The 26,543-nt window shown below is 43.5% G+C and overlaps 1 protein-coding gene across 1 annotated transcript in view; it reads right to left on the bottom strand.

Annotated features, from left to right (window-relative positions):
* Positions 1–578: 578 nt before the first annotated feature.
* Positions 579–26,543, bottom strand: part of GAD2 (glutamate decarboxylase 2) — a 76,084-nt gene continuing 50,119 nt past the window's right edge. The window contains exons 11-16 of the mRNA XM_059183891.1: positions 25,900–25,964; positions 19,723–19,801; positions 15,448–15,597; positions 10,094–10,201; positions 9,660–9,749; positions 579–4,203 (exon numbers count right to left, since the gene is read on the bottom strand). Of these exons, the coding sequence (XP_059039874.1) occupies positions 4,030–4,203; positions 9,660–9,749; positions 10,094–10,201; positions 15,448–15,597; positions 19,723–19,801; positions 25,900–25,964 (666 nt within the window). The 3' untranslated portion in view covers positions 579–4,029. The remainder of the gene's footprint in view (positions 4,204–9,659; positions 9,750–10,093; positions 10,202–15,447; positions 15,598–19,722; positions 19,802–25,899; positions 25,965–26,543) is intronic.

Raw genomic sequence — 26,543 nt, forward strand, 5'->3', positions numbered from 1 at the left:
GGCTTTCCCGGGCCACAGGCCATAGACTATAGGTTTTGCTATAGATTTGAGACCAGGGAAATGGGAACATCAACTGAATATTTGCTACTGTTGTAACATTATTATATTTTTAATTGTGATCATCATATTGAGGACTTTGTTTTGTTTTTAGGAGCCCGTACCTTGTACAGATTCATATAAAAATAATTTGGTGTTAAGGAGGACGTGGGGTGGGGGAATAGGTGAAAAAATATTCAGTCTCTGAATCAGTAAATGTTGAAGCGAGGTGAAAACTTTGTAAGAATTTGTTTTACTATTTTCTCTACTTTTATATGTATATGAAATTTTCCATAATAAAATGTTTTCTAAAAAAAAGGACTGGATCAGCTTCAAGGATTGAAGCATGGGGGGTAAAACAATATCCTTCAAAAGTGACAGTAAGAGTGATGGCAGAAGTAAGAGCTCCTTTTTCCCAATGAAGACCCAAAGACCCTCAGAGCTCTGTGAAAGGCAAGGGCCTTGTATTCAGGGAACGTGTTAAAAATGAGCTCCACAACAAGGCAAAGTCAGAAATATGCAAGCAGAGCCTGAGACGTGACCACATTTACACATTTATTCATTTATTTGGGTTTAGAGAGACAACACAGATAAAATACTTTGATCATACACAAGTTTATATTTGGTAAGAAGAACAGGTTGCCACGTGTTTATATGTTTTATTTTTTTCTGTCTTTAGTAAATGGCGTAATGTTGGGGAGATGCCGATGTCTTTCAGAAACACCAATTGGGAACAGTATTTTGGAGCACAAAACTAATAAATACACAGTGTTTGTACGTAGCATCTGAAAACAGGAGAGCACGTGCAAGATGATACCCACCGTGAGGGTCCTTGATTCCCTATCCTGCTGCTATATTTACACCCTACTGTATTTATACCAGAACTTCCATGTCCTAAGGAGTGGCTCCTACTCCAAACCCCAGTGGGGACGATACCTGCAATTTGGGCGGTTTGTGACACTCCATATGGGTCTCCTCTATTCTCGGAGATGAGCGGCGTTCCCCTTGCATTTTTGTGCAATCACACTGTTCTCAAAGGAGATTTCTCAGTAGGGAGCTTAGCCGAGGGCATGTTCTCTATTAGAGCAGATGTGGAGGGCATACAGTTTAGCAGAGAGAGGGAGAGAGCGCGCACAGAACAGAAGCGGGTGTTGTTCTCATAATATCGATACAGCTACCACACAGAAAAAGACATGTCAATAATATATTGTACAAGCTTTTACAGCAACACAGTTGATTTGCAACACTGTACAGTTCAGAGCTAAAGTGCACAACCCCAATCTGAGGTGACAAGACAGTACTATCAATATAAGGAAGGCAACACAATTTATACACACGATTGATTTCCTTTGCTTTCTTCACAGCCTTGTGACAGTACACAAAGTCAATACTGTTTCTGCATCTCAGATAAAGACATACCACACCTTTTGTTCAAGTATTTAAAAATAATAAACACAATATTGCTGAATAAATGAAAATGGCCATGCCAAATCTAATTAAGCTAACCCTAGACTTTTCTAAAATTTGGAAAGGATGGTCCCACATAAAGGTCTTTGGCACTGGAATTTGAGCTAATGTTCACAACCACCTCCCTCCCTCTCTCTCTTCCAAGTAGATTACAGACCTAATTTAAAGAATATTTTATTAGACTATTGGGACCTATTAGGCTTTTATTTACCTCCTTTGCTGGATTGTGGTTGGCAGGGATTTCACTGCATAGAATTGAGCAAGACTCCCAGCCAACTTGGGGAAGGATCTGGAAGGGACAGGGAGAGGGGAAAACAACCTATTTGTAAAAATTATTTTGCTGGAATTTCATACACAGGTGCAAATGCTTCTCCTTTTAAATTACATCATACCATCAAGTTAAAAAGCAGCAGCTTCTCATAGAGGATCTGTACTGCAAGGTATAGCATTCTAAAGTTGAGAGGCGTCTATCCATGTCAGGGTCCTGGGCTTCACTGTCTTCTCCAAGCAGGACAGTGGGTTTGACAGTTAGTGTCTCTGCCTCTGAGGTAGGACCTTTTGGCCTGAGGCTCCAGATAGAGGGCAGCTATGTGCTTAGTCTCAATGGCCCATTTCTAGAAAGGAAAAGGATGCTTGGCCATGAGACATAACCTAGAATGGGAGGCTATTCCTTCATGAAATTCTGGGGCACAGATAAAAGTTTTCTCCTAATCATCATAGGGAACCCATTTTCTTCCTAGACAGGAAAGACCCAAACCTATGTTCCTTTCAAGTGTCAGTGTTTTTGGATGTAATGGGAGAAAGAATGTAGGGGCAAGCTCATGCAGATTCCAGGTAGTTGGATCTTGTGGTTATATTATAGGCCATTTCTTTCTTTCTTCTCTTGTATACCTACAGTCTTTCTAAGGTACATATAGAAAGAATGAATGTTCTAAGTTGCTACCTGCAGTCCGCAGAGATGAGTCTGTAGTCATCTCACTAGTACTTGGAACCCGACAAACTGTGGTCCCACAAATATCTGTGGGAGCTCTTGTTAGCTTGGGTCTCTCCATAAGGTTTTCAGGGGAAGAAGAATGCTTTAAAATGTTATCTTGAATTCTAAGGATCTTACTATCTCTGCATATTCTGGTCACTTTGGATCTTGATGAGTGGCAGATAAAAGAAGGTTCTAGGATGCTGTCTCAAAATTTCAGTGAGGAGACCACTTCACGAGAGGAAAATAACCACCCATAGGATAGAAATTAATTATTTGAGATTCCAGTGATTAGGAGCCCAGCAGGAGAGAACTTTTGGGGGTAGGAGAGGGGAGGGAATGGGAATAAGCAATTACCCAGGAGGTAAATGACTCCTTCCTGGACAGTGACAATATGGTGCCCAGGATGACTTCATTGTTCTCACACAGAGATCTCTTCTCTCAAGGCCGAGTTTAATTTTCTGGGCTCACCACCTTCTGGAGTGTGCGTCATTTCTTTTTGTTCAGGCTGATTAGATTTTATTTTTATTTTCCCTAATTAATCCAAATGACCTAATAAAAGAATATGGTTTGGGAAGATGCCTCAAGAATGGGCATCCACCTTCTGTTCAAAAAAGCTGAACTGGAAAGCAGAGTCCAAACAATTACCCTAGTTTTAGTCTAAGATGAAGCTTGGCTTTTCATACTTATTGAGTGGGTCTGCTCACGGTCAACTGGGCAGAAAACTCAACTGAGAAGAGAATCATTTTGTCGATCTGGTCAGTCATTTTAAAGAACCTACAATATTCTTTTGTGTTTGTTTTGTAATACTAACTTTAGAGATATGGTAAGCCCTCACATGAATAGAAAGAAGGCATCATACCTTTTAAGAATTTTGTGGGCCTATGTTTCAAAATAACTTTACTCAGTGTTTTATTGTGCCTCCATTAAAAGAAAGAGAAAAAAAAATCCGACTTGGTTTTTATATCTGCCCCTGCAGTTTGTATAACCCATATAAAATAAAAATCTATATGTTACAAAATAGGATTTATTTTTAATATATATATTTTCCTTTTGTAAAATTATATGTATTTAAATACATTTGAAATGTTGCTATAGGTAAATTAGAAATTTTTTTTCTAATACTATGAAAAAGGCAAGAGTTTTTATTGTCAACATACATTTTATATGTACTTTTTCCTTTGGACTGCACCCCAAAGAACCTTTTAGGATTCAGGGGCAATTTGGCACTATTCAATCCTACTACTCTGAAGTGAAAATAAAGCTTGATTTGCATACTATATTAAAAGTAAGGGAAGTAGTTATAACAATTTTAAGCTTTTCATTATTGATTAGAACACAGCCTTTTGTCACTAATTTTTAGAGAGGTATTCTAAACTTAGGAAAGGATTTTTAAAAGGAGCAATGTCTTTTGGATTTTTAAACTGTACTCTACTTTGACACCACAATATAGAAATAGATTTACTTTGGAACAAACTACAAATACATTCACACAGTTTGTGACAACTTAATTGTCTACCTAGAGAATTGAAACAGCTTAGTGAGCTATGTTATTATAAATCTTGTCCAAGGCGTTCTATTTCTTCAATCAGGAAGTCAATGTCTTGGTGAGTTGCTGCGGGGTTTGAGATGACCATGCGGAAGAAATTGACCTTGTCTCCCAAGGGCTGGTAGCTGACCATTGTGGTCCCATACTCCATCATTCTGGCTTTAATCACTGGGGCCACCTGTGGGAGAGACCAGAGCCACATGGTGATCCCTGGGGACTCTTCCTCTACTAAAAGAGCCCAATATCAAGTAGCATTTTGAGTTTTTAAGTAAACAACCAGACTCATATTTGTTTCAATTAAAGGAACTGTCCCCAAGGTTTTGTTTTTTGTTTTTTCTGTATCAGAGCACTAGGACAGTTTAATACATCCAAATTCTTGAAAGTGATGAGATGAGTGATAAATGATAGGCTCTCAGGTGCTTGCCCCCTCATCCTTGACCTTGTGAAAAAGAAAACTGCAGACCCCAATGGAGTCACACTAGGCCACATCACCAACCCTGGGCTTTATACCTAACCCAACTGCCCTTTCAACTTCCCCCAGGAATATACTCTTAACTGGTCAGTAAGGAATCCTCTGGTCAGCACCAATATGGTACTTAGTCACATGGCCCCTCCCCATCCCCCAAAGAAACATGAGGTAATCACCTCATAAGACCCTTTTCCCCAAAAAAGACAAGCTCACCCAAAATAATTCTCTTTTCTGTTTGTGACTTCCTTGTCCTGCCTTTAAAAACCTCTCCCTTTCTATAGCCCCTTGGAGCTCCCATCTACTTCCTAGATGGGATGCTGCCTAACACCAGTTTGATCTTTAAAACATACTCAGCTGAGGTTTTTATTTTTTATTTTTTTTTATTTAACAACTTGGAGTTATGGATTTGGGAGAATGGGAAGAATTGGGTATTGGTTCAAGGCTAAATGGTTTAGCAATATAAACATTTTCAGGGAGGACTTTTTGTTTTTTTCCTCAGTAGATGTAAAAACACTGGAAATAGAACATAGCACAGAGAATGGTTACCAAGAGATAAGCCTCAATCTCCAGTGATGTCTGAAAATAAGCAGAATTTTGAGGCCTTAAAGCACTTTTCTTTCTTGAGACCCTAAAGCCTTTCAGTTTCTCTACATTCTCCCTTTGCATTACCTCAGTTTGTAAGATTTTTTTGAAATACATTCCTTAATCATGATGGAAATCAGCTGAGGCCAAAAGCAGAGCCCACAAAGACTTAATATTACAGACGAGGATCACAGGCGAGATTTTACCCCATGTATGCCAGAATGATTACAGCGTCAGTAGTTCTCTGATGACTGTGTAGGAGATGAAGTTCAAATTCTTCAGCTCAGTGCAAAGGTATTTTGTCCCCCAAATCTGGGAACTCATCTTCCAGTGCTCTCTAAAATCAGTCTTCAACTCTGACAAGACGTACAGTCAAAATCCCTTGAATATGCCACATATATTTTTCTCCCTTTACACTTGTTCTCATTCCTACTGTGTCACACATGTTGTCTTGGACACGAGTCCCCCTTCTCTCCCAAGTCACATCCGACACATACTTCAAGACTCCCCCACAGACCTACAACCACGATGAAGCCTTTCCTGACTCCCCTAGTCCAGTAGCATCTTTTCTCTTTTAAGTGGTAAACACATCATCCTTGCCTATGACATCTGTTTATAGATTTCCTTGTCCTATTCCTTAATTGAAATGTAAATACATACATACATAGAAAAGGAATTCCAAATCCATGTGTCTGTAGGAATTTCAGGAAGCATCACATAGCTATTCCTTAATTTTTATTTGTGTAATAAATCATGCTTATTCTTCAGAACTGATTAAAAACAAGGTATGATAATGCTTTACTTAGTGAATTAAATTCTGATTTCATTTTCATGGGCAATCCAAGCAAAACCATATAGAAATGGTATTTTTTATTAAAGACAATCATCTCTAACTTTTCAGATAAATCAATTCAAGCCAAAGGTCAAAAATTTAAATAGTAACAGTCATCATTCCAAACAGGTTTTAGTATAAAGTCAGATAGAATCCCTCCAGTTGCTGAAGCTAGCTAGCTTGGAGAAATCACAGCTGTCTAAATACATCTGACTTTTGGCTGCTTCCAGAAAATGTAGATGAACTAAAATTAGCAGGAATATGGAACATCTACTTCATTGCATAATCACTAATTGCAAGTACAGAAGGAAAATAAGAGTCAGACTCTTCTGACGAGTCTATAGCATTTTCTCTTATTTCTAGATGTTGTCTTCTGATCTCATTCTTGGATTTGTTGAATAAAGATAGTCAGGAAAGAGAGGCTACATGTTGAAGGTTTCACTAAAGACCTCAGCAGAAGTTCTTGGGGCTGCCTTATGAGTTTTAGGGTGTCATTTTCTCCCTTGTGTCATTAGATTTTTCAATCCCTTAGAAAACGATAACCAGAGAACTATCCCATAATTCGAATCCACTTTTTTTTTTTTTCTCCCAAGAGATCTCAGGTTAAAATCATGGAGTCATGGAAATGTATTTTTCCACTATGTGTCACAAAACCTTTTTGTTTCAAAATCTTGGAATCATGAATGAAATTTCTGGAAAAACGAAAAAGCAGATGATCTATTTTATTTTATCTCCACTGTTTTCCCTCTGGGATCGTGTGCATGTGTGTGTGTGTGTGTGTGTGTGTGTGTGTGCGCGCGCGCGCGCATGCATGCGTGCACACATGTGTGAAGGTTTACTGGTCCCTAGACATTATATTTTAAGGGCTTTGTACTGAAGAAGAAGCTTTTCTGTGACCCTGAAAAATTACTGATATAAATAAACAAAAGTTAACCCTGATATTTTATGTGGTTGTATTGTGAATGCCAACTCTGACTTGCTGAATTCTCTATCTTGAAAATGGAATCCCAGAAGAGGAAAAAATTAAGAGAACTCACTTTGCAATCCCTAGACTTTCAAATTTGAATTACCAACTGTATAAAATAATTGACTTCTATTCTCACGGCTCTCCCCAAGAAATTATCTCCATTCCCATCGTAGTTTATGTGATTTGCTAAAACCTGAGAGGCATCTGGAGAGAGCTGTATTAAAATGGGGGGAATTCAGAGTTGATTTTTGCACAGAAAGTGATGGGAAACCTTACTTTCTATTCTGTTTTCCCATCTTGCCCCATCCCTCAGCCCAGCAATAACGAATTGATTCAACAATTGAAATTGGCCAGATTATTCCATGGACTCTGTCTGGACAGTGGGTTCATAAAAGAAGTAAAGCCTGTAAGAATGGAAACATCTAATTTTTAACTAACTGGTTAAACAAAATTAGTTATGGGTAAGATGATACATCCTATGGAAAAGCCACATCCTAAAACCCCAGGAAAAAAAAATACTAATTCTTTCCTGTCAAATGACAACAGGCCCCTTGTTACCTCCCTAGCATCTTCTTCAGTGGGACCCTCACCCTGCCTCCCTCCCACCTCTTGAGCTTGATTTCTGGGAATGAGCAAATGAGCCAACTTCACTAACACTTCAGACGTGACCATGACCCCTTCTACCCAGACACATGCACCAACAGATCCCCATTCTAGAAGCTTTCTTCCATGCATTCCTCTAGGTCAGTGGCTCTGAGGCTGGGCTGGACCTTGGGATCACCTGGAGAACTTTTAGAACCATTCCCAAGCCCATCCAAAACCAAATGGATTAAATTCTCAGGGTTAAGACCTGGTCACCGGTGTTTTCTGTAAAACTTCAGGCTGACGCTAGTGTGTGGCCAGGATTGTAAACCATTACTCTAATTCGGAAGCTTGACTGAAACACCTTAACCATGCGTCGGTTTCCTCCTGAGGAGGGTTTGATCCTGGATGGTCTCCTGGCAAGTGTTCACATTTATAAGCCTTTCTGGAGGTTTTAAACAACACAAAATCCTGCTGTTTGACATAGAAGGAAATGAAGTATTCGGAAAGGTCAGTGAGGCAGCCCAGGCTCCTTTGCATTGGGGGAGAGGGCCTTCCCTGCTCCTGGCAGCGGCTGGAGGAAGTCCCCTTCTTTGTGATAAATGGAAAACCAATGAACCAACTAACCCAGCCTCTGAGATCCAAATGGACACAATCATGCCTAGTTTCCTATTCCTCAACACTGGGATGTGGCCCCACATTTACCTCCCTTCAAGATTCTCTTTGGGTTCATCATAAACCAAATTCACCCGTGTGGAGATGATGAGAGCAGGAGAGGAAAAAAGATCAAGGGTATCTTACTGGCCACAGAAGACTCTGAATCTCAAGCCCTTTGGCTCTGGACTCAGTGATTTGGGGAAAGTGATTTTTTTTCCTTCCCTGTGTTTCAGTTTCCTCATCAGGAAAATGGGGAGACAGCAGTGCTTCCCACACTAGGTTTCTCAGATTGAAGTAAGTGTCAGGCCCACGATGGGGCTGCTCCTGTCCAGATATCACATCAGGAAACAGACACTTAACTTTCACATCCTTGTAAGTGCTCTGTTTGACAAGAAGCATGGAAAATCTAGTCAGCCAAACCCCAAGACCAAGCCAACCCCAGCTCTGTACTTATTTTGTTGTTCCTCACTCATTTTTTCTTTCTTTTTTAGAGAGAGTGAGAGAGGGTGCATGAGTGTGTGTGTGCAAGCACACAAATGGGGAGGGAAAGCGAGAATCTCAAGCTTGTCCCTCACCCAGTGCGGAGTGCAACACGTAGCTCCATCTCACGACCCTGAAATCATGACCTGAGCCAAAATCAAGAGTTGGACACGTAACCAACTGAGTCACCCAGGTGCCCCTCCTTATTCATTTTCTATCTTTCTCTTCTTGTTCCTTGTTCTTAATCCTATAAAAGCTTCTTGCATTCCACCCCATTCTGCAGTTCTGTGGGAATGGAGGCTGCCTGCTTCATGAACTATTTAATCAAGTTTGCTTACATCACCTAAATTGTCTTCTTTAGTCATTTCTAACACTTATGATAGTTGAGTGATCTAATGCTAGATCAGAGTTGAGCCTGGGGCACGGTGTGCGCTCTACATGGTGGCTATTAGTATTGTTCCTGTCCTGGTCCCTTCTGGGGTTCACCATAGCTCTAAAGACTCCACAGGGTGGCCTTGACTTTAGCATCTCAAGGGGGTCAGCAGTGGCTCGGATTTCTAACCATTGCCGGCTCCTGAAATCTCTTCTGTGCTTCTAACAGTTTTGCTGGGCAGGTCAGCCAACTGCACCAAGGTTCTTATTGCATCGTGAATGGAAGCAAAACTGTCACCTGATGGCTTATTTTAAGATAGCATAAACTGGCCCTCAGAAGAAAAGAAGCTGGGGCACCTGCGTGGCTCAGTGGGTTGAGTCTCTGCCTTCAGCTTGGGTCCTGATTTCAGGGTCCTGGGATGGAGCCCCGCATCAGGGTCTCTGCTCAGCGGGGAGCCTGCTTCCCCCTCTCTCTCTGCCTGCCTCTCTGCCTACTTGTGATCTCTCTTTGTCAAATAAATTTTTAAAAATCTTTAAAAAAAAAAGAAGAAAAGAAGCAAACAGAGTAGTCAAAATTCTAGATATACCAGCTCTGAATGGCTTTGTTTCGTAGGAGCCCAGGAGAGACGCCGTGCATGTGAAAGGCCCAGTGGACGCACCGAGGTCTGGACCAGAAAAGCTTGTATCCCTTACCTTTGAGAGGCGGCTCATTCTCTCTTCATTGTCTTCTAGGACACGCAAACTTGGTGGCACGTACCAGAAGCAGACATTTGTGTGCTGAGGCTACAAGGAAGAAAGTAAGGTTCACACTAGGTGCATCATGGCAATTTAGAAAATCCCAAGGGCATTTCAAATCTATTCTGCAGCTTCCCAATAGAATTCCTATTTTAAACCCATAATCATTTTGCAGTGCCTGACTCTCATCACACTATACAGAGTTGGTTTTGTGAGTTTGAGTTTTTTACTCCAGCTTAGAACAGCGACCCCATCAGCCCGGCTTCTCCTTTGTAATGGCTCCACTTACCTGGACAGTATGTGATTGACATAACAACAAAAACAACAAAAAATCAGTGATCAGTACTGGAACTGACTAAATTTTCTGGGACCGTAGAGACAGGAATACGTACCTTTCCATCAAACACCATTTCGTATCCTTCTCGGTTTTTTATGATATTGTATAAATACTCTGCCAACTCCAAGCACTTATCAATATGTGCTTCAAACCCAGTGGTGCCCTGAGTGAGAGAAGAAGAAAGCTTATCAGGCAGCCTGAGGAAGGTGGGTGGGCTCCCTGTGGACTGATTTCTCTGGAGACTGAGGCTTTCTCTGCCACTTCCGCCTTAGCTCTGCCCCATCCTTTCCTCGCCCAAGACTGTGCTTCCGAGGCTTTTCTGGTGATTATTTCTCCCTTGATGCTCTCACCTCAGGTGTTTTTGTTCCTTTCATGTCATCACAGCTCCCTACAGCGGATTCCTTTTCTTGCCGAGCCCCCATTCTCTAGGCAATTATTTTGATTACTCGAGGGGAAAATTTGCCTCTGCCATTCCAAGGGTAATTATGGAAGTCATTAATGACAGAAGCAGCATCCTCAGACGGCCCTCCGCAGGCCTGCTTAGCCCCTGCCCATCATGAAAAGGTACCATTTCCGGATCCCACTTTTGTTCACTAATGTACCCCCATTATAGAACAAATAGGCTAGGTACTCAGTGAATATTTGTTGAACAAAATGAATGTATGAAGCTTAAGGGGCACACAGGTGCTTTGTTAGCCTGTCATTCTGCAAAAAGCTCATTAGATTTCTTCTCTGGGGATACATGACTCATAGGTTCGTAATGGGGGAACATTATCAGGGCGGTCTTTCAGTTCCCGGCACTAGACGCCCAGGACCTGGACTTGGGAAAACAAGACTAGAGCCGTGGACTGGAGCTGTTCCACTTCAGGGAATGAATTTTCTTTCTTTTCTTTTTTTTTTTTTTAAAGATTTTATTTATTCATTTGACAGACAGAGATCACAAGTAGGCAGAGAGGCAGGCAGAGAGAGAGAGGAGGAAGCAGGCTCCCTGCCTAGCAGAGAGCCCGATGCGGGGCTCGATCCCAGGACCCCGGGATCATGACCTGAGCCAAAGGCAGAGACTTTAACCCACTGAGCCACCCAGGGGCCCCAGGGAATGACTTTTCAAAACGGCTTTCCTCCTAACTCCTTCAGCATTTGGGGAGGGCTCATGGAAAGCTTAGACAAACAGCTAATGCTCAAACAGCTAATGCTCAGATTAATCAACCAGTGATTAATCCAACATGGAAACTGGAGGGAGCAGCTATAATGGCCGTAAGATGGGCCCACACTCCTACTGATGGTCACGTCCTCTCAGCTAAAAGGGAGAGGCAGCACAGCCAGTGCTCTAACATCTGAAGCCTTAAAAAATCTGATGGGTTCAGGAATCATTTCTACGGAGATTGCTGCCCTCGTTGATTGATCAAAGAGTCTGACTGGTTCCTGATGACCCCAAGGAAGGACCTTGATTGATGCCTGAACACTTGGGCCAGAACCTACACCATGATGTACTCTATGACTTTGTGATGCCAAGGATTTGGGGCTGGTTTGGACTGACCTTGCTGTTTGCGTATGCTGAGAATGGATCCTCGGTAGGATGGAGGGAAGTTCCATCTGGACCCTTTGGGCCAGTCCAAGGTTGGCTTTAAAGTTGCATGTACCTGATCCAAGATATGGCTGGAACCAGTAGGACTCTGACTGACCCTGTCCAGCCCTATGGCCTTGGCTAATCTTACTGGTCATATGGGAAGGGTGGTACCTGTGTGATATCCCTCCCACACAGGGACATGGTAACATAAAACGAATGCTCTGAAAAGGAGTTTGACCGTATTGCAAAGCCAGGGGGATTATCACAGGCTGGGGGTCAGGGGGGCAGTTCCTGTAGTCTTTGCTTGTTGGGACTTTACTTAAGAGGATCAGGAATAACCTGGCTATCCCTTTAGTTGTAAGCTAAAGAGGTACAAGGCGAAGTGCACAGGAAACTCTCGTGTGCTCTTAGGAGCCTGGCCTCTCTTCCTGTTGGATATTTATAGGAATAAGACCCATGTTTTATTTTCAGGGTCTTAAAGGCTTTTAGAAGATTCTCCAAAATGTACTCATTCATCAAATACTTGCTGAGCCCTTGTCATATGCCACACAGTTGTTACTCTGAGAATGACAGCAGCCCCTGGAACACTCCATCAGGCATGGTCTCGCCATGATCTGGGTTGCTATGAAGGAAGCTTGAAGGCTCTGAGGGGCGCGTCTAAGTGGAAGTCTGGACTCCAGCATCCAGGTTACGCGGAAGGAGCCACAGGAGAAGGATGTTTTTTTCCCCTCCCTCTGTGTCCACACACTTAGGATTGGTTCAGATTGCCCTGCCCGAAATGCACGCTCCACAAGGTGTTTTTCTCATTCACTACGGCCTCTCTCTTACCAGCAGGGCTGGCATACACTAGGTGCTCAATGTATATTTGTTGAATGAGTGGATGAATGGATGGGAGTCTCCTTTTAATCTCTGGGGCAGTGTTTTTACACAGTATGCTCTGAGGAGCCATCTGTATTGACATCAGGTTAATTGTGTTAATAACGTAGCTCTGCTGGTTGAAATCCTACGTATTCTACCCATCCTGTTCTACACACTTCCCCAAGGCGACCTCTTAATAAATCATGCTTGGCTCTCAAACTAGGAATGGGCTCCCCATCCTTTTACTTCTCAAGGTGCATCCTCCCCCCCCTTCTTCTCTCTCTCTCCTCTTTCCTTCTTTCTTTTGTTTGTTCATTCATTTTTTTTTCTATCTACACTGAGTTTTAACCACTGGGGTAATCTGTGAAATCTGGAAAATAATCATCAAGGCTTATTTAGCATTCTCTAATAAAATACAGACAAAATGAAAGATCTCCTGATTAAGAACGGAGCTGAGGGCAGGCACAGGACCTTTGCTCAAGACAGGCTTATATATGGTATTACTGTCTGGAAAGCCTGCCAGCATTCAGATCAAGAAACTGTTTTTTTTTTTTTTTCTTTCATACATTTGCTTTCATCAAGTTCTCTTGGACTTAATGGGATGGCTGTGGTCAGTACATTTAGCTCCATCAGCCATTAACAGATTAAGGATTATTTATAGTCAGGTTCCTAGTTTTCTTGTGGTTTGTACTGCCGAGGAGAAAATGTAGAAATGGGGATTCACTTGAATATCGCAGTCGCCAGGCATCTCCGATAATAGAGGGTTTACTGCTTAATGCTGCCTCCTCCTCAGGATTGTTTTTGCAAGATCATTTTCTCATGCCCGAGGGGATACGAGACAGAACTTCACGGTCAACACTTTCTCAGGTCTTCTGCAGGCAGGCTGACATCTTGCCTGGCTGGCAGCACCGGAGAGCTCTCTGGATGGTAGGACAGAGCTTAGGGCTTTTATCATTATTATCGCTTTGTTTTGCAAAACATGCAGCTTTCAGTCCAAAAAGAAATAGAAGTTGTCTAGATGCTTAAGGTTTGGCATGAGGCATTAAAGGAATATGCATCCCTAGTTTATGGATAAGTTATGCGGCTGCTGGGATAGTTCCTTTTCTCTCTTTTTCGATTCCCTCTCCTGATGCCTTTATTTCGGCGCGTTAGAGCTGAGCTCCTCGGCCCTTATTTCAGGCTTCAGTCGCTCCTGTTGTTGCCTTCACACCTGATGGCCTCCACGGTATTTCTCTTACAGCCAACGACCGCCCCATGCTGGGGAGGAGGCTTCCGCTGGGAAAGGAGCAGCAGGATCTGATGAAGCGTGAGAGGAACACTTTGGGGTAAATACAGCTAATGATCATCCTCTTAATAGAAACGCCGCAGGCCGGGGGGTGAGCAAAAAGGATGATCCTGAGCAATATTTAGAGATCACGCTTTCCTCAACTCCCTAGCTCATGGTCATGTTCATCCCTTTTGATTCCCACCAATCAAGGAAATGAAAAAACTACTCATTTTCGAACAGGTGGCGAGGACGCCAATAATTCCTGTTCCCGATTTACTTATTTTTGCCAAAGGAGACGTTCTAAGCCTCATCTTGGGGTGGTGGGGACCCAGTAAATGTCCTTGTCAGGCTCTCATCTTTCGAGAGAGGAGGGGGCTCGTGCCCATCTTTCCCAGTTCAACAACTCGGGGCAGCTGCTCAATACTTAGCGCCACTTAAAGGAAATTCAGGTAGGACAAAGACTTACGGAGGCTTGTCTCAAGAATATGCAAGCCCAGCCATCCCCAGAAACCCTCTGAAAATCTTTTCTGCATTCAGTGAGACCATCTTTCTAGATAAACCGCCTTTCCCCCCCCCCAAATAGCTCTCAAGAATCTTCCGTAAGATAGTTGCTAACTGAACGATTTCACTCCCAAGACCCGCTCTGTTTCCTGTTAGCTACCTGCCTCTCTCCCTGCTTAAGGCTTTCTGTTGACTTTGAAACGTCTTACAAACCAAGACATAGGGAACTTTCTGCTGTGGATGTGGTTCCTTACACAGACGCAATCTGTCGCCTCAACCTGGCAGGTCACAAGTGCCGACCAAGTTAATCTGTGCGTCCTCTAGGATGGGGCACCCCCGTTTGTATGGGCTACTGAGAAAGCATCCAGCCCAATCCGGGGCCCCTCTCTCAAACACAGAGTGCGTCAGGGTCTACCAGGCTCCCTCTAACCTTGCCCTATCTTGTTTCCTTTGTCAAGTCTCCCTTGTGGAGTCTTGGAGCAGTTGTGTTTTCTAACTGTGTGTCTCTGGCATGTCCAGCTGGCTCTGGCCATTGCCTCCTGTGGGAGGTAAATGAAACCAGGTGGGAAGTCACTGATTTGTGACACCAAAATTAGGAATCCGGTTCAAATGAGAAAGAAAACTCTTTGACCTTTCCAGCCTGCTTACATTTCGGCATGCAGGTATCCTGTGAAGGCTGCCTACAGAGTTTCTGTTTCTGAGAGGAGTGATCAAGTGTGGTTAAACTCTGGGGTAAACGGAGAAACCTTACGAAAGGAGGTCACTGGGTAGTTCCAGGTTTTTTTTGTTTTGTTTTGGTTTGGTTTTAAAGAGATGATGGACGATATCCCTTGAAACGTCAAAAGGAAGCTATCGTGGTGCGTTCTGTCCTCCAAACAAAAAGAGGGCATCAACCTCCCAAGGGACCCATCACTGGGCAAAAGCCCAGAGTTGAGAGATGACAACAGCAAGATCACAACAACAGCAAAATGCCTCTTAAGAATCCAGATGTTCTGCTGTAGAAAGCAACCTGGCTTTGTTTTCTAAATGAGTGAGCATGGGAAGCAATTTGGCTTCTGTCCTTGCCCCTGCGGAAGGCAGATATCTAGATATGGGATTAAAGAAGCTTAATCTCGGGTGATTTTCAATTTGGAAATCCATTTTTGACCTCATAATAAGGGTCACCAGATACAGTTTCTGTCTTTAGTCGACACTCGCACGGTCGACCTGTGCTTACCTTTGCCCTCCACATTAGCCATAATTTGAAAACATCGACGTGGCGTCCGCACTGTAGGGCCTTGTCCCCAGTGTCGTAGGACAGGTCATAGTGTTTGTCTTGCTGGAAGAGGTAGGAGGCATGCATCTGGTTGCAACTCTGCATCAATCCCTGGGAGAGAAGAGAAGACTTAGGAAAAACTCCTGACTTGATCAAGTACTCCGTTAGATTTACATTGTGATGAAAATGATTAAGGAAAAAAAATTTTTTAAAGGGACACCGAATTTCCTGGAGGAAGAAAGCAGGAAGAATCAAGTGTTTGAAATGGGGCCAGTCGGTACCTTGGCTCAGCTGATTGAGTGACTCTTGATTTCAGCTCAGGTCACGATCTCAGGGACTTGAAATTGAGCCCTACGTCAGGATCTGCACGGAGCCGGCTTAAGTTTCTCCTTTCTGCCCCTCCCACCACTGTTTGTGTGCTCGGCATATGCACATGTGCACTGTCTTTTCTCGCTCTCTCTCTGAACAGGTGAAAAATAAAATAAAATGGGACCAATATCCGGACAGGATGAGCTGTTGCGATAGGACAGTTCTGTGGGTTAAATGACTCAGGGTCAAATGTAACTACAGGTTAATAACAAGGGCATATATGCTTTAACTCTCCATTTGAGAGAATGCTTGTTTCTTTAGCAACAATCATAATCAGGGACACCTGGTGGCTCAGTGGTTTAAAGCCTCTGCCTTCAGCTCAGGTCATGATCCCAGGGTCCTGGGATCAAGCCCCACAACAGGCCCTTTGCTCCATGGGGAGCCTGCTTCCTCCTCTCTCTCTCTCTGCCTGCCTCTCCGCCTACTTGTAATCTCTGTCAAGTAAATAAATAAAATCTTAAAAAAAAAAGTAACAATCTTCATCAGAGTATAGTGTTCATTCTTTGAGGGAACATCCTGCTGTTTTGGTTTTGTTGTAATTAAAATACTTTAAAATCCCTTTGGTTCTGTAAAATACTAATAGTCAGATTCATCTAGTGTTTCACCCGTACTTAGTTTAAGGACTTTATCATTTGGCTATTAGGGCTTGCATCCTCTTTGGAAGTCATAGCTTTTGAGATAGTTTATTGTTATTGTTATGTGCTGAAATCTTTTTTTTTAATATACATTTTAAAAATTATTTATTTTTTAAATTATTTTTTATAAACATATAATATATTTTTATCCCCAGGGGTACAGGTCTGTGAATCGCCAGGTTTACACACTTCACAGCACTCACCATAGCACATACCCTCCTCAATGTCCATAACCCCACCCCCCTTCTCCCAACACCCCTCCTCCAGCAAGCCCTCAGTTTGTTTTGTGAGATTAAGAGTCACTTATGGTTTGTCTCCCTCCCAATCCCATCTTGTTTCATTGATTCTTCTCCTACCCCCTTAACCCCCCATGTTGCATCTCCACTTCCTCATATCAGGGAGATCATATGATAGTTGTCTTTCTCTGATTGACTTATTTCGTGTGCTGACATCTAAAACAATAAAGACATTGTTATCCTGAGATGTCTTAAGTACCCAATCTTTCAAATGCCACAGTCCCCTTTCAAGAGTGGTTACTGCTGCATTTTTATACTCAGTTGCTTGGGGTGGTTAGAGTGGGATGTTTCACTGCCAATGATCATTAATTTGTCCCAGCACCAGAAGCTTAGTATGGAAAATGGGTGGCAAAGTGACTGAACTATTCCAAAGAACAGTGAATGAATCATGCGCTCTGACTAAAACAGCATTGTCAGTCTCCTCACCAGAAACCCTACCAGGTTTCCATTTGTCACGAACCACAGGAAGCCTTCAACTCTTTCATTATCTACAGTATAACTGTGATTTTACAAAAGCTTTGGCATTTGTTGTTTTTTTCCCTTGTGACTCATGACAAGAGAAGACTAAAACATGATCACCTAGTTGAAGTTAGAAGTGAAAATTCTTTAAAAAAAAAAAAAAAAGTACCCAATGAAAACAATGTATTGCAACTACAATTTAACTGAGTCCTGAAAGCCCAGATGGTAGGCAATGAAGCTGGGCTTGACCCTATAGTTTGGGCTTCAATGGCAGTGGAATTCATTGAGAGTGAGGGAAATTAAATAATTGTAATAGAGCCATAGAATGACAATGGATTTGAAAAAGAAAATTTACTCAAAGACCAATAAGATTGAATATTGCAATAGGTGCTTCTGTTTCATTTTGTGGTCACAGAAGCTTGACATGCAATCTCGCTCACAAAAAGGTGCCACCAGTTGTAAGGGAGATCACCCCAGGCTCTGGAATGGTGGATAAAGCAGACCTGGGATAGGAAAAACAACTCAAAACACAGGCCCTCCCAAAGGCTGGCCAGCACCAGTCTCACTGTACAAAAGGATAAATGAAAGTCATGTTTTTCACGCAAAGGGCCCTGATGAGACAATACTCTGATTCCAACCCATCAAACAGTTATAGACTGTTATGTGGCCAATGATTATAAGTGCACTAATAATTGCTGTGTTGTCAAATAGTTGATATAAAAGAAAGTCCCAGGGTCAAATAAATTAAGGAGACTCAACATCCTAAATCCCTTCTTCAAGGATAGTTTCAATATATATCAGCACATTAAAGGCTCTGATATGCCCTGAGGTAACAAAACTTCCTTTTCACTCTTTAATCTAAAATATCCCAAGTTTTTTTAAACCCCGAACTCTCTTATCACAGAATACTTAATACAGTCCTGTACAGCAGTATTTTTCTTGTATCTCAATAAGGGACATGCTGTTAGAGCATCATAGCTCTTGGATTTGGAAGGGACCTTAGAGCTTATTTTATTCCTTCTCAGTGAAGGAATCTTTTCTATCCTCTTACTAATAATTGGCTGTCCAATCTCCAATCAGTTCTTCTGGCAGTGAGTTTATTCCAATGGAAAGCATTCATTGCCTTTGGGGAAGCTTAATTTTTAGAAGAGCTTTCCTTTGATTGACTGGAAGGCAGACCTAAAGTCATGGCATAGTCTGATTGAGCCACCAAATCAAACCCAGTACTACTGACCCACTTCCCCAAAGCTGCAAGGAAAAAATGAATCTCTTCCCCTTGCAAGTCATTTAAACTGTGAAGGCTGTCATCCTCCAGCCCTTCAAGTTTCTTTTTCTCTTTAAAGTTAAACATCCTTAGTTATTTCAGTCATCCCTCTCACATGTTCACCAATTGTTTTCCACTGTTGGAACCCTAGCTTGATAGGATCCCCAAAACAATCTGGCCTTCACCTAAGCAACCACTCAAGGCATGGTTTATCCAGAGGACGGTGGGAGACTACAACCTTCCTCATCCTGACACTCTGCTTTTATTAACTCATTAATATTTTATGAATGCTAAGTTTCTCTTGACTCATGGTTGACCTTGCTGAGTACAACCTAACACGTTCTATGTCCTTTTCACAAGTACAATGTAGCTAAACCCATATATCTATGGCTGATTGATTGTCAATAAGGGTGCCAAGACCATTCAATGGAGAAAGAGTTGTCTCTTCAATAAATGGTAGTGGGAGAATGGAGTATCCGCATGCAAACTCCTACCTCACACCATACACAAACATTAACTCAAAAGGGTTCAAAGACCTAAATTTAAGAGCTAAATTTAGCCCTGTTTTCTTAGAAGTGTTGGCAAGTATGTAGAGTAAGTTGGAACTCTCATGCATGCTGGTGGGAAAATAAAATTGTTCAGCCACTTTGGCAGATCCTCGGTAAGGTAAATACAGAATTACCATATGATTCAGCAGCTCCATTCCTCCATTGAAAACAGGTCTGTCATTTGAAAACAGAGAGTCAAACAAATAATTGTCCACAAACACTCAGAGTAGCTCTATTCATAACAGCCAAAAAGCAGAATTAACCCAAATGTCCACTGAAGGATGAATGGATAAACAAACTGTGGTATATTCACACAATGGAATATTGTTCAGCCACAAAAGGAATGAAATTTGGGTTTGTGCTATGACATAAATGAACCTTGCAAACATTATGCTAAATAAAGTAAGCCTGACACATGCACAAACACACACAGTACAATTTAGCCATGTATGAAACATGCCTGTCTTGTTGACTCAAAATAGAACCATCCTATACATGGAAATAAGAACAGGACTTCATAATTATCCTCATGAATAATTCCCCTTTTTCGGGTATGGCTCACTATTCTAGCCTGTGAATCATCCTGTGTTTGGATTCTGTCACTACACACATTTACTCTACCAAACTCCACTGATGGACTGGGTCATGAATCAGGAAAGACGTACCTCTTCTCTAACCAGGAGAGCTGAGCACTGCAAAGGGACGCCCATCATCTTGTGGGGGTTCCATGTCACAGAGTTGGCCCTAAAGGAAAGAAATGGATTTAAAAGTGTGGCACCTATGACTGGCTCAGACTACAAGGTCCTGTGCCAGGACAACAGAGCTTTGAGGTTCTTACCACTATTTCTCATGCTAAATTTACCAAAAAAGATGTGGACTCTTAAATCTACAACCTTTTTTTCATCTACAGAAAGAGTAAGCAAGTGTGGGCATCTTCATGGGCTCCCTCCCTTAGCTCCCATGGAGGAATTTGGCTAGCCTCCATATGGTCTGAGAGTCCCTTTGAGTGACTGGGGTCATCCACTCCCGCATCCTGCCTTTGGCGGCCAACGAGGAGGGCACCATGCAGGTGAAGGGGTTATCCTCGCGTGCCTCTGTTGTTCCTGGAGTCACTACTATAGTGGCCTGGGGCTCGGAGCGATGGTTCGTTTCACTGCTTAATTTTGTTCTTCTCACCATCTTCTCCTTCTTCCTCTTCAAATGAATTACATTTTTTATATCTGTCCTTTCATAATTGCTTCTAGTTCATCCCATTTCCATCTCTTCTCTGACTTAGATACGTCCTTCTAGACCACAGGTGGGATAAGCTATGGCTTTGATAGCAGTTTCCAAACTATTTTCTCCCAACACACTTGAGAATCATGATGCTCTCCCATCAGTAGAGATGCAATCTCTCTCTAAGTTCCATCAATAGAGATGGTCAAGGATTTATGCTTTTTGAACGTCTCAACCATAGTTCTTTGTCATATTCTTGTAGTAGTAGTGGTAGTAGTAGTAGTAGTAGTAGTAGTAGTAATGATAAAAATAAAGATGATGATGATGATGCCATCAAGGGCATCAGGGGTGCGTACAGGCCATATGTTCAGTCTTGTGTCCTCGCTCTATCCCATGCCCATTTTCATTTTTCATGACACCATTTTCATCACACCAGATTATTTTTTATTCTCAGAAAATTCTATTTTTAAGCTCCTGGGTCTCTTAATGCTATTTTCTCTTCCTGGAATTCATCTCCCTTTGCTTCACTTGGATAAATCTTACTTATTGTTAAGTAAGATCAGTGATCAAGTGTTATTTTCTCTTCAGACTTCAACTTCATTCATCTTCTCTCCCTCACTCCCCCTGAACTGTTCCAACCAGCTCCCCCTCCAGCTCCCAGGGAAAGCAAATGTCCCTTCGATGAGTGGGTTCCCATTGCTCACTTGATGTATTTATCAGGCCAGATGAACCCCTGTGCATGTCTTCTGAGAGCCTAAGGGATCCTTGGGGATGAGAATCATGAATGTGACCTTGGTATAAACAGAGGTCTCTGGTATAAACAGAGGCACAAGAAGAGGGAAAGTAGAGCAACCAGGGCAGCTGTGGGTCACTGCCTGTTCTCTGGCTGAACAACAGACCTGGGCTCACCTGCTCCCTGCACTCAAGGTGCAAGAACCTTGGTAGAAATGAAAATCTGGGAGCGATCCCATTCTTCTGTCTGATGAATGGCGAGCATCAGCTGGCCAGTCGGAGATTGCTTATTGGCCTGGGGATCCATCTGAATCAGTGAATAGGCCAGCTCATCTTCTGGTACACAGTAAGCATTAAATAAGGTTGGATCCTACTATCAATTCCAATTCTATCATTTACATACTTTGTGCCATTGAGTGCATATACACTTCTTCTAGAATATTCCATAGCTTCATACCTAATCCTGACAAAACTCAGCTTTTTTAGTAATGACACCTGATGGGGAAGAAAATTTCTCTGACTGGAGGTGTTTGTTTAGATGCAGTGGCCAACTTATCTTTCAAAGACTAGAGTAGATGCTGCCGAGCCCCACAACGACCTTCACTGAGTTTGCTGTCCTGCCTCTCTCGCAGAGGGGCTGCCTCATAAACGCAGCAAAAAGCTGCACAGAGTGATTCAGTGACATGCCCTTAGTTTGTTTGAGAAATGTTGGCAATTTATGAAAAACAGCCCCAGGTTCATTTCAAAGTGTTTTGCTGTGAAGTTCAGTCACGTGGCTTCTCTGATTTACTCTAAGTTACAGAGAGCTGACTCCCTGAGGGCTATCTTAAGACCTGTTCTTGTGCCCTCATTTGCTCTTCAAACTTAGCAGACCCCACAAAACTCATTAACTTGCCCCTCCTCATCCTTCCAGATCTGTTCTTTCTCGTGTGTTCTGTGCCTCAGCGCCTCACACTGTCTTCCTCCCACACATCCAGCTCTCAAACCTCAGCGTGTTAGCAACCTTTTCTTCTTCTGGCTCTCCCAACATCTCCCCGTTCAGTTCTAGCTTTTTTTTTTTTTTTTTTCCTTAAAACTCTGTATAAAGTGCTTTATTCTGTAGTACTTCATGCTTGGAATTTTGGAGGAAGATGTTTCAGAGAGTACAGCAAGCTAATGCTAGCTGGGTCAAAGATACCTACACAAAAAGGTCCCCCATACTTTTCAACATATAGAAGTCTATAAAGTCTGTCAAGATGGAAAGTCTTGGGTGCCTGGGTGGCTCAGTGGGTTAAGCCTCTGCCTTTGGCTCGGGTCATGGTCTCAGGGTCCTGGGGTTGAGTTCCACGTCGGGCTCTCTGTTCAGCAGGGAGCCTGCTTCCCCCTCTCTCTCTGCCTACTTGTGATCTTTCTCTGTGCACCAAATAAATAAAGAAAATCTAAAAAAAAAAAAAAAAAAAAGATGGGAAGTCTCTGGAATTTCTTAAAGTATTGGAAAATAAGTCAAAAAGAAGTATTATATACAAAGAGTGCCAAAGCATTCTGTAATATACAAGGCTCTTCGTGTAACTAGAAAGCGACTTATGTATATAAACACATAGAATGTTTCAGAAGCAGGGGCGGTCAACAGAAACACCGGTTCTTTGAATTATACGTAGTCCTGTAGACGAGCAGCTCCCTGTGATGGTTCGTCCTATTGCCTGGATTAGCCATACTGCTGGGTCCCTCCATTCATGGCCCTCCCGGCTGCTACCGCCTGGTTTGTACCCCCAGCTTCTCCCACCACCGCTACCCCTCACCTGGACATTCTCAAGAGCTCAGTGGCTTCTACTGGGTCCCTGGCCTCCATCTCCTCTGAATCCAGAGCTGTCTCTCCAAAGGGCAGGTGAGATCATATGATTTGTCCCCTCACTGCCCCCTACCCTCTCCGTCCCCTGCCCATGGCTGCTATGACAAGGGATTTCATTCCCCACTCCAAGCTGAGGTATAGAATGCTGTCCATGCAAAATAGTGGCTCCTACAGCAGGGACCCTCAGCTCAGGGATTTATGGATCCCACTTGGCCCTGTGGGCAGGCCCTCCACTGAGACTCCCTGCGCAACACTTGTGGACACCCCACGAGCTTCCCAGTCACAGCCGTGAGTCCCACAGGCTCCCTCCAAACTTATCTGGACTTCCTCCAAGGACCCTTCCAGACCTCCGTGCCCTTGATCTTCACCTTGAGCATCCATCTTTCACTTCCACCCGAGGCAGCACGAGTGCCCACCCCCGTGCGAAGGCTTCCTTGAATGACCCTGTTTAGCAGGAATCATCCCTTTCTCTGTGCTTGCCAATCAGCTCGCTTGTCTGCCTCTGAGCCTTTACTTCCTCTGCTTTGACTGAAGCCATCATTGGCTGTCACTCTTTCCCGCTAGATTCCGAGCCCTCTGAAAACAGGCTTCACACCACAGTCGTCTCTGAGCCCTCGCTGGGCCTGCTGCTGGGCCTTGCATAGGGCAGAGGTTCAATCTCTCCTGAACTGAATTTCTAAACCCCTGGCTCTTGGCGCAGGAGTGAGGACAGTGATGGGTAATAAGGCTGATGTTGTTCCAAAACCTTCAGCTGGGCCAGAAAGCCTTCAGAGGGGGCGGCCACAGGGGGACACTGCAGGCAAGCCGCAGCGTGCTGTGGGAAAGGATTAAAGGAGAGAGTGGCCAGCGCACAGAAGCATACTTGGGACTGCTAGGGCCACCCTCTCGGCTATGCTGTCTCTAGAAGATTTGACAGCATTAGCAAGGAAGAAAGCCGTTACTAAGAATTTGGTAGGTACTTGCAGGGAGGGCCGGGTAGGCTCTGGTTACTTGTGCCATTCTGTTAAGAGGATGACTGTCCGGGCATGGGAGCACCTCCTGATCTGGGGACAAGATTGACCACCAGTTTCTTCCCCTTTAGAGTGACTCCTTGGGAAACTGGGCACCCCCAACGGAGTCAAATTTCTGTCCCTAAACGAATGCTCATGCCCATTATGCCAAGGGGTTTCCACTGGCTCTACAACCATATTCAGCAAAGATGGTGTGCCTTTTGCCAATAAGTCAGCAAGACAGATGGTCTCGGGCACGTAGGTGGCAGCCCCTCATTTTCTGGGACTTCATCTTTGGCTCTTGGACTGTGTAGATCCAGTGACAATAGGGTTTCAGAACTGCGGCAATTGGAGGAGACTCCGTGTTCCATGGTGAATGTTCAAAGCTTTGCTCCGAAATAATAGTCTTTAGTTAAAAAATGTGTGGGTGTTTATTTTTCCAAGGCTCAGGGTGGGTAATTTAGCGAGCTTTTAAGTCATCACTGGGGAGGACACGCCAGGGCTTTCAGCACTCAGAGTCCTAGGGGGCATTAAAGGTACAATAATAGACGCTTACTTTTTGTGCCAGTCAGAAAGAAACCGAAGGAGAGAAAGTACTGTGGACAGGCCAGCTCTTAAAAGCACGAGAATTTGGTTTTACTCTGATCATCTGAGCAGGCACCTTCCAAGCTGTTCTTTTTACCCTACCATCATCTCTCCCTGTGTAGTGCATTACCTTCTCTTTAAGTGTCTGCTTTCATAGAGATCTTCATGGCAAAAAGGAACTGGGCAAGGGAGGAGCCCCAGAGGACCAGAGGCAGAGGCCAAGACTAGCTCAGGCTGGCTGGGGCTCTGCCCGCCTTCAGCCTCCCATCGCTAAATGGGAAACTGCCATCAGGGCACAGGGGTGCTCCCTGCCAGCGCCTGACCCCAGCTGGCTGGCCCAGGGACAGCTGCCCTGCTGACTTGGGCCTCAGCTGGTCTCTCAAGTCTTCCACGAGCGAGGCACTGTACCCCTGACTCTGCCTCGGTGACCCCCACCCCATCGGGTTCTCTGCATGTGAGTGGTCCTGAGCATCGCAGAATCCGCCCTGCACATCCATCCCAGGCTGGCCGCGGCGTCTGTGCCGACAGGTGCTCCCACGCTCCAGTGGCTCCTCCCCTCATCCTGGAACAGAAACTATGCCAAGGTGTCTAGCGGCAGATCTAGTGGGAAACTCTTCCTGGGCGGCATCTGGCTACTCGGCAGGACATGGTGGGCCCTTGGCAGCCTCTCTGACAAGCTCAGGCTTTCTCAGTTAGTTGCCTGGAGGGTCAGAGCTCACCTCTGCTGCTGACCTGCCAGGATATCATGGGAGAACTGGGGAATGCCGAGCTTCCTCTGCGCACGGTCAGCAAAGCCCAAGGCTGATTTTGCCTTCTATCATTTTTTTTCCCCTTTTCTCTTGAGATCTGAATATGTCTTACGTTAATTAAATATCACCTCTTCACCTCTTTTAGGTTTAGTAGCTTTTCTCAACCATCTACTGCTTAGTCTCTGGGGGAAAAAAAAGCTGCTTTGTGGCATCAAAGCGACATTTAAAAAAAGGAAATTATCATGGGAATGAAACCATGAAATGATGCTCTCACAAGTATGTTTTGCTTTCCACTGGTCGTATTAAACCCCAAACCCATGCTTTCAATGCTGATAAATTATACAGTGCAAAGTCATCTGTTGGCTTACTTGCAGCAGTGGAAGTTATCCTTTTAGGATAGATCTTCTCCTTAGGAAACTATGACCTGTCAATAGGTTTTAAATAACTTTGGTTGTTGGTTCAGAGATTGTAGGAAGGTCATTCCTGAGTCCTCTGGCCAACCATGGACTCCAGGTAGGAATCTCTATTTGAGAAACATTCTGCCTGGGCCACTGAATAGAGCATTGGATGTCTTTCTGTTATTTACACATGATATTCATCGGTCTATGACCACACAGGACAAGGCACACCAACACTGCAGACATGTGCTCACATGTGCTTCAAGAGTGCTTGGAAATTGTATGCAACTTGCTTTTCACATTTAGCTTTCACACATTACATCGTTAACAAGAAAAGTGGGTGTACCTCTCCACGCCGCTCAGTTTCCATTTGTGCTTCCGGGACATCAGTAATCCCCCACCCCAAGCTGCCTGCGAAAGGAAGATCATAGAAGAACAACTCACACTGTGAATCAGGGGAGGAAAAGAAGACTGGTCACCCCTATGCAGGGGAACACTGGGGGATCATGGAAATCTTCCTGGTTTAGCCTTGCTGAGTAATAGTGGATTAGTAACAAGCCGTCCGCAGATAACAGCTGGTCTTTGAACCACACTTTGAGTCATACTGGTCTAAGCTTAAATTGCTTCTATTTGTCCTTCTAAATCTTGACAATTTTTTTTTTTTTTAATTTGAAAATGTTTTGGTGGGCACATCTTCAGTGTGACTAGGTCTGGAGTCAAAAACATTTCAAATATAATTTATCTTTTTAGCTGGCTCAGCTAAGAAACTGGAATTCTGGAGGCCCATACTTCCTAGTAAGCAAGCTCTCGGCGTCTGCTTTCCTCTCCCAATATACAAATATCTGACTTGAGTTTGAGTGCCCCCCACCCCCGGGGCTTCCTATGTAAATGTAGCTCTTTTCTACCTCTTGGATCATTCTTGTAGGGAAGTAGAAACTGCATGTGTGTGGTTGTGTGTGGAAGTGCGCAGTTACATTCCTCCAAGGATGT

Source organism: Mustela lutreola, chromosome 8 (genome assembly GCF_030435805.1).
Source record: "Mustela lutreola isolate mMusLut2 chromosome 8, mMusLut2.pri, whole genome shotgun sequence".
NCBI classification, from domain to species: domain Eukaryota; kingdom Metazoa; phylum Chordata; class Mammalia; order Carnivora; family Mustelidae; genus Mustela; species Mustela lutreola.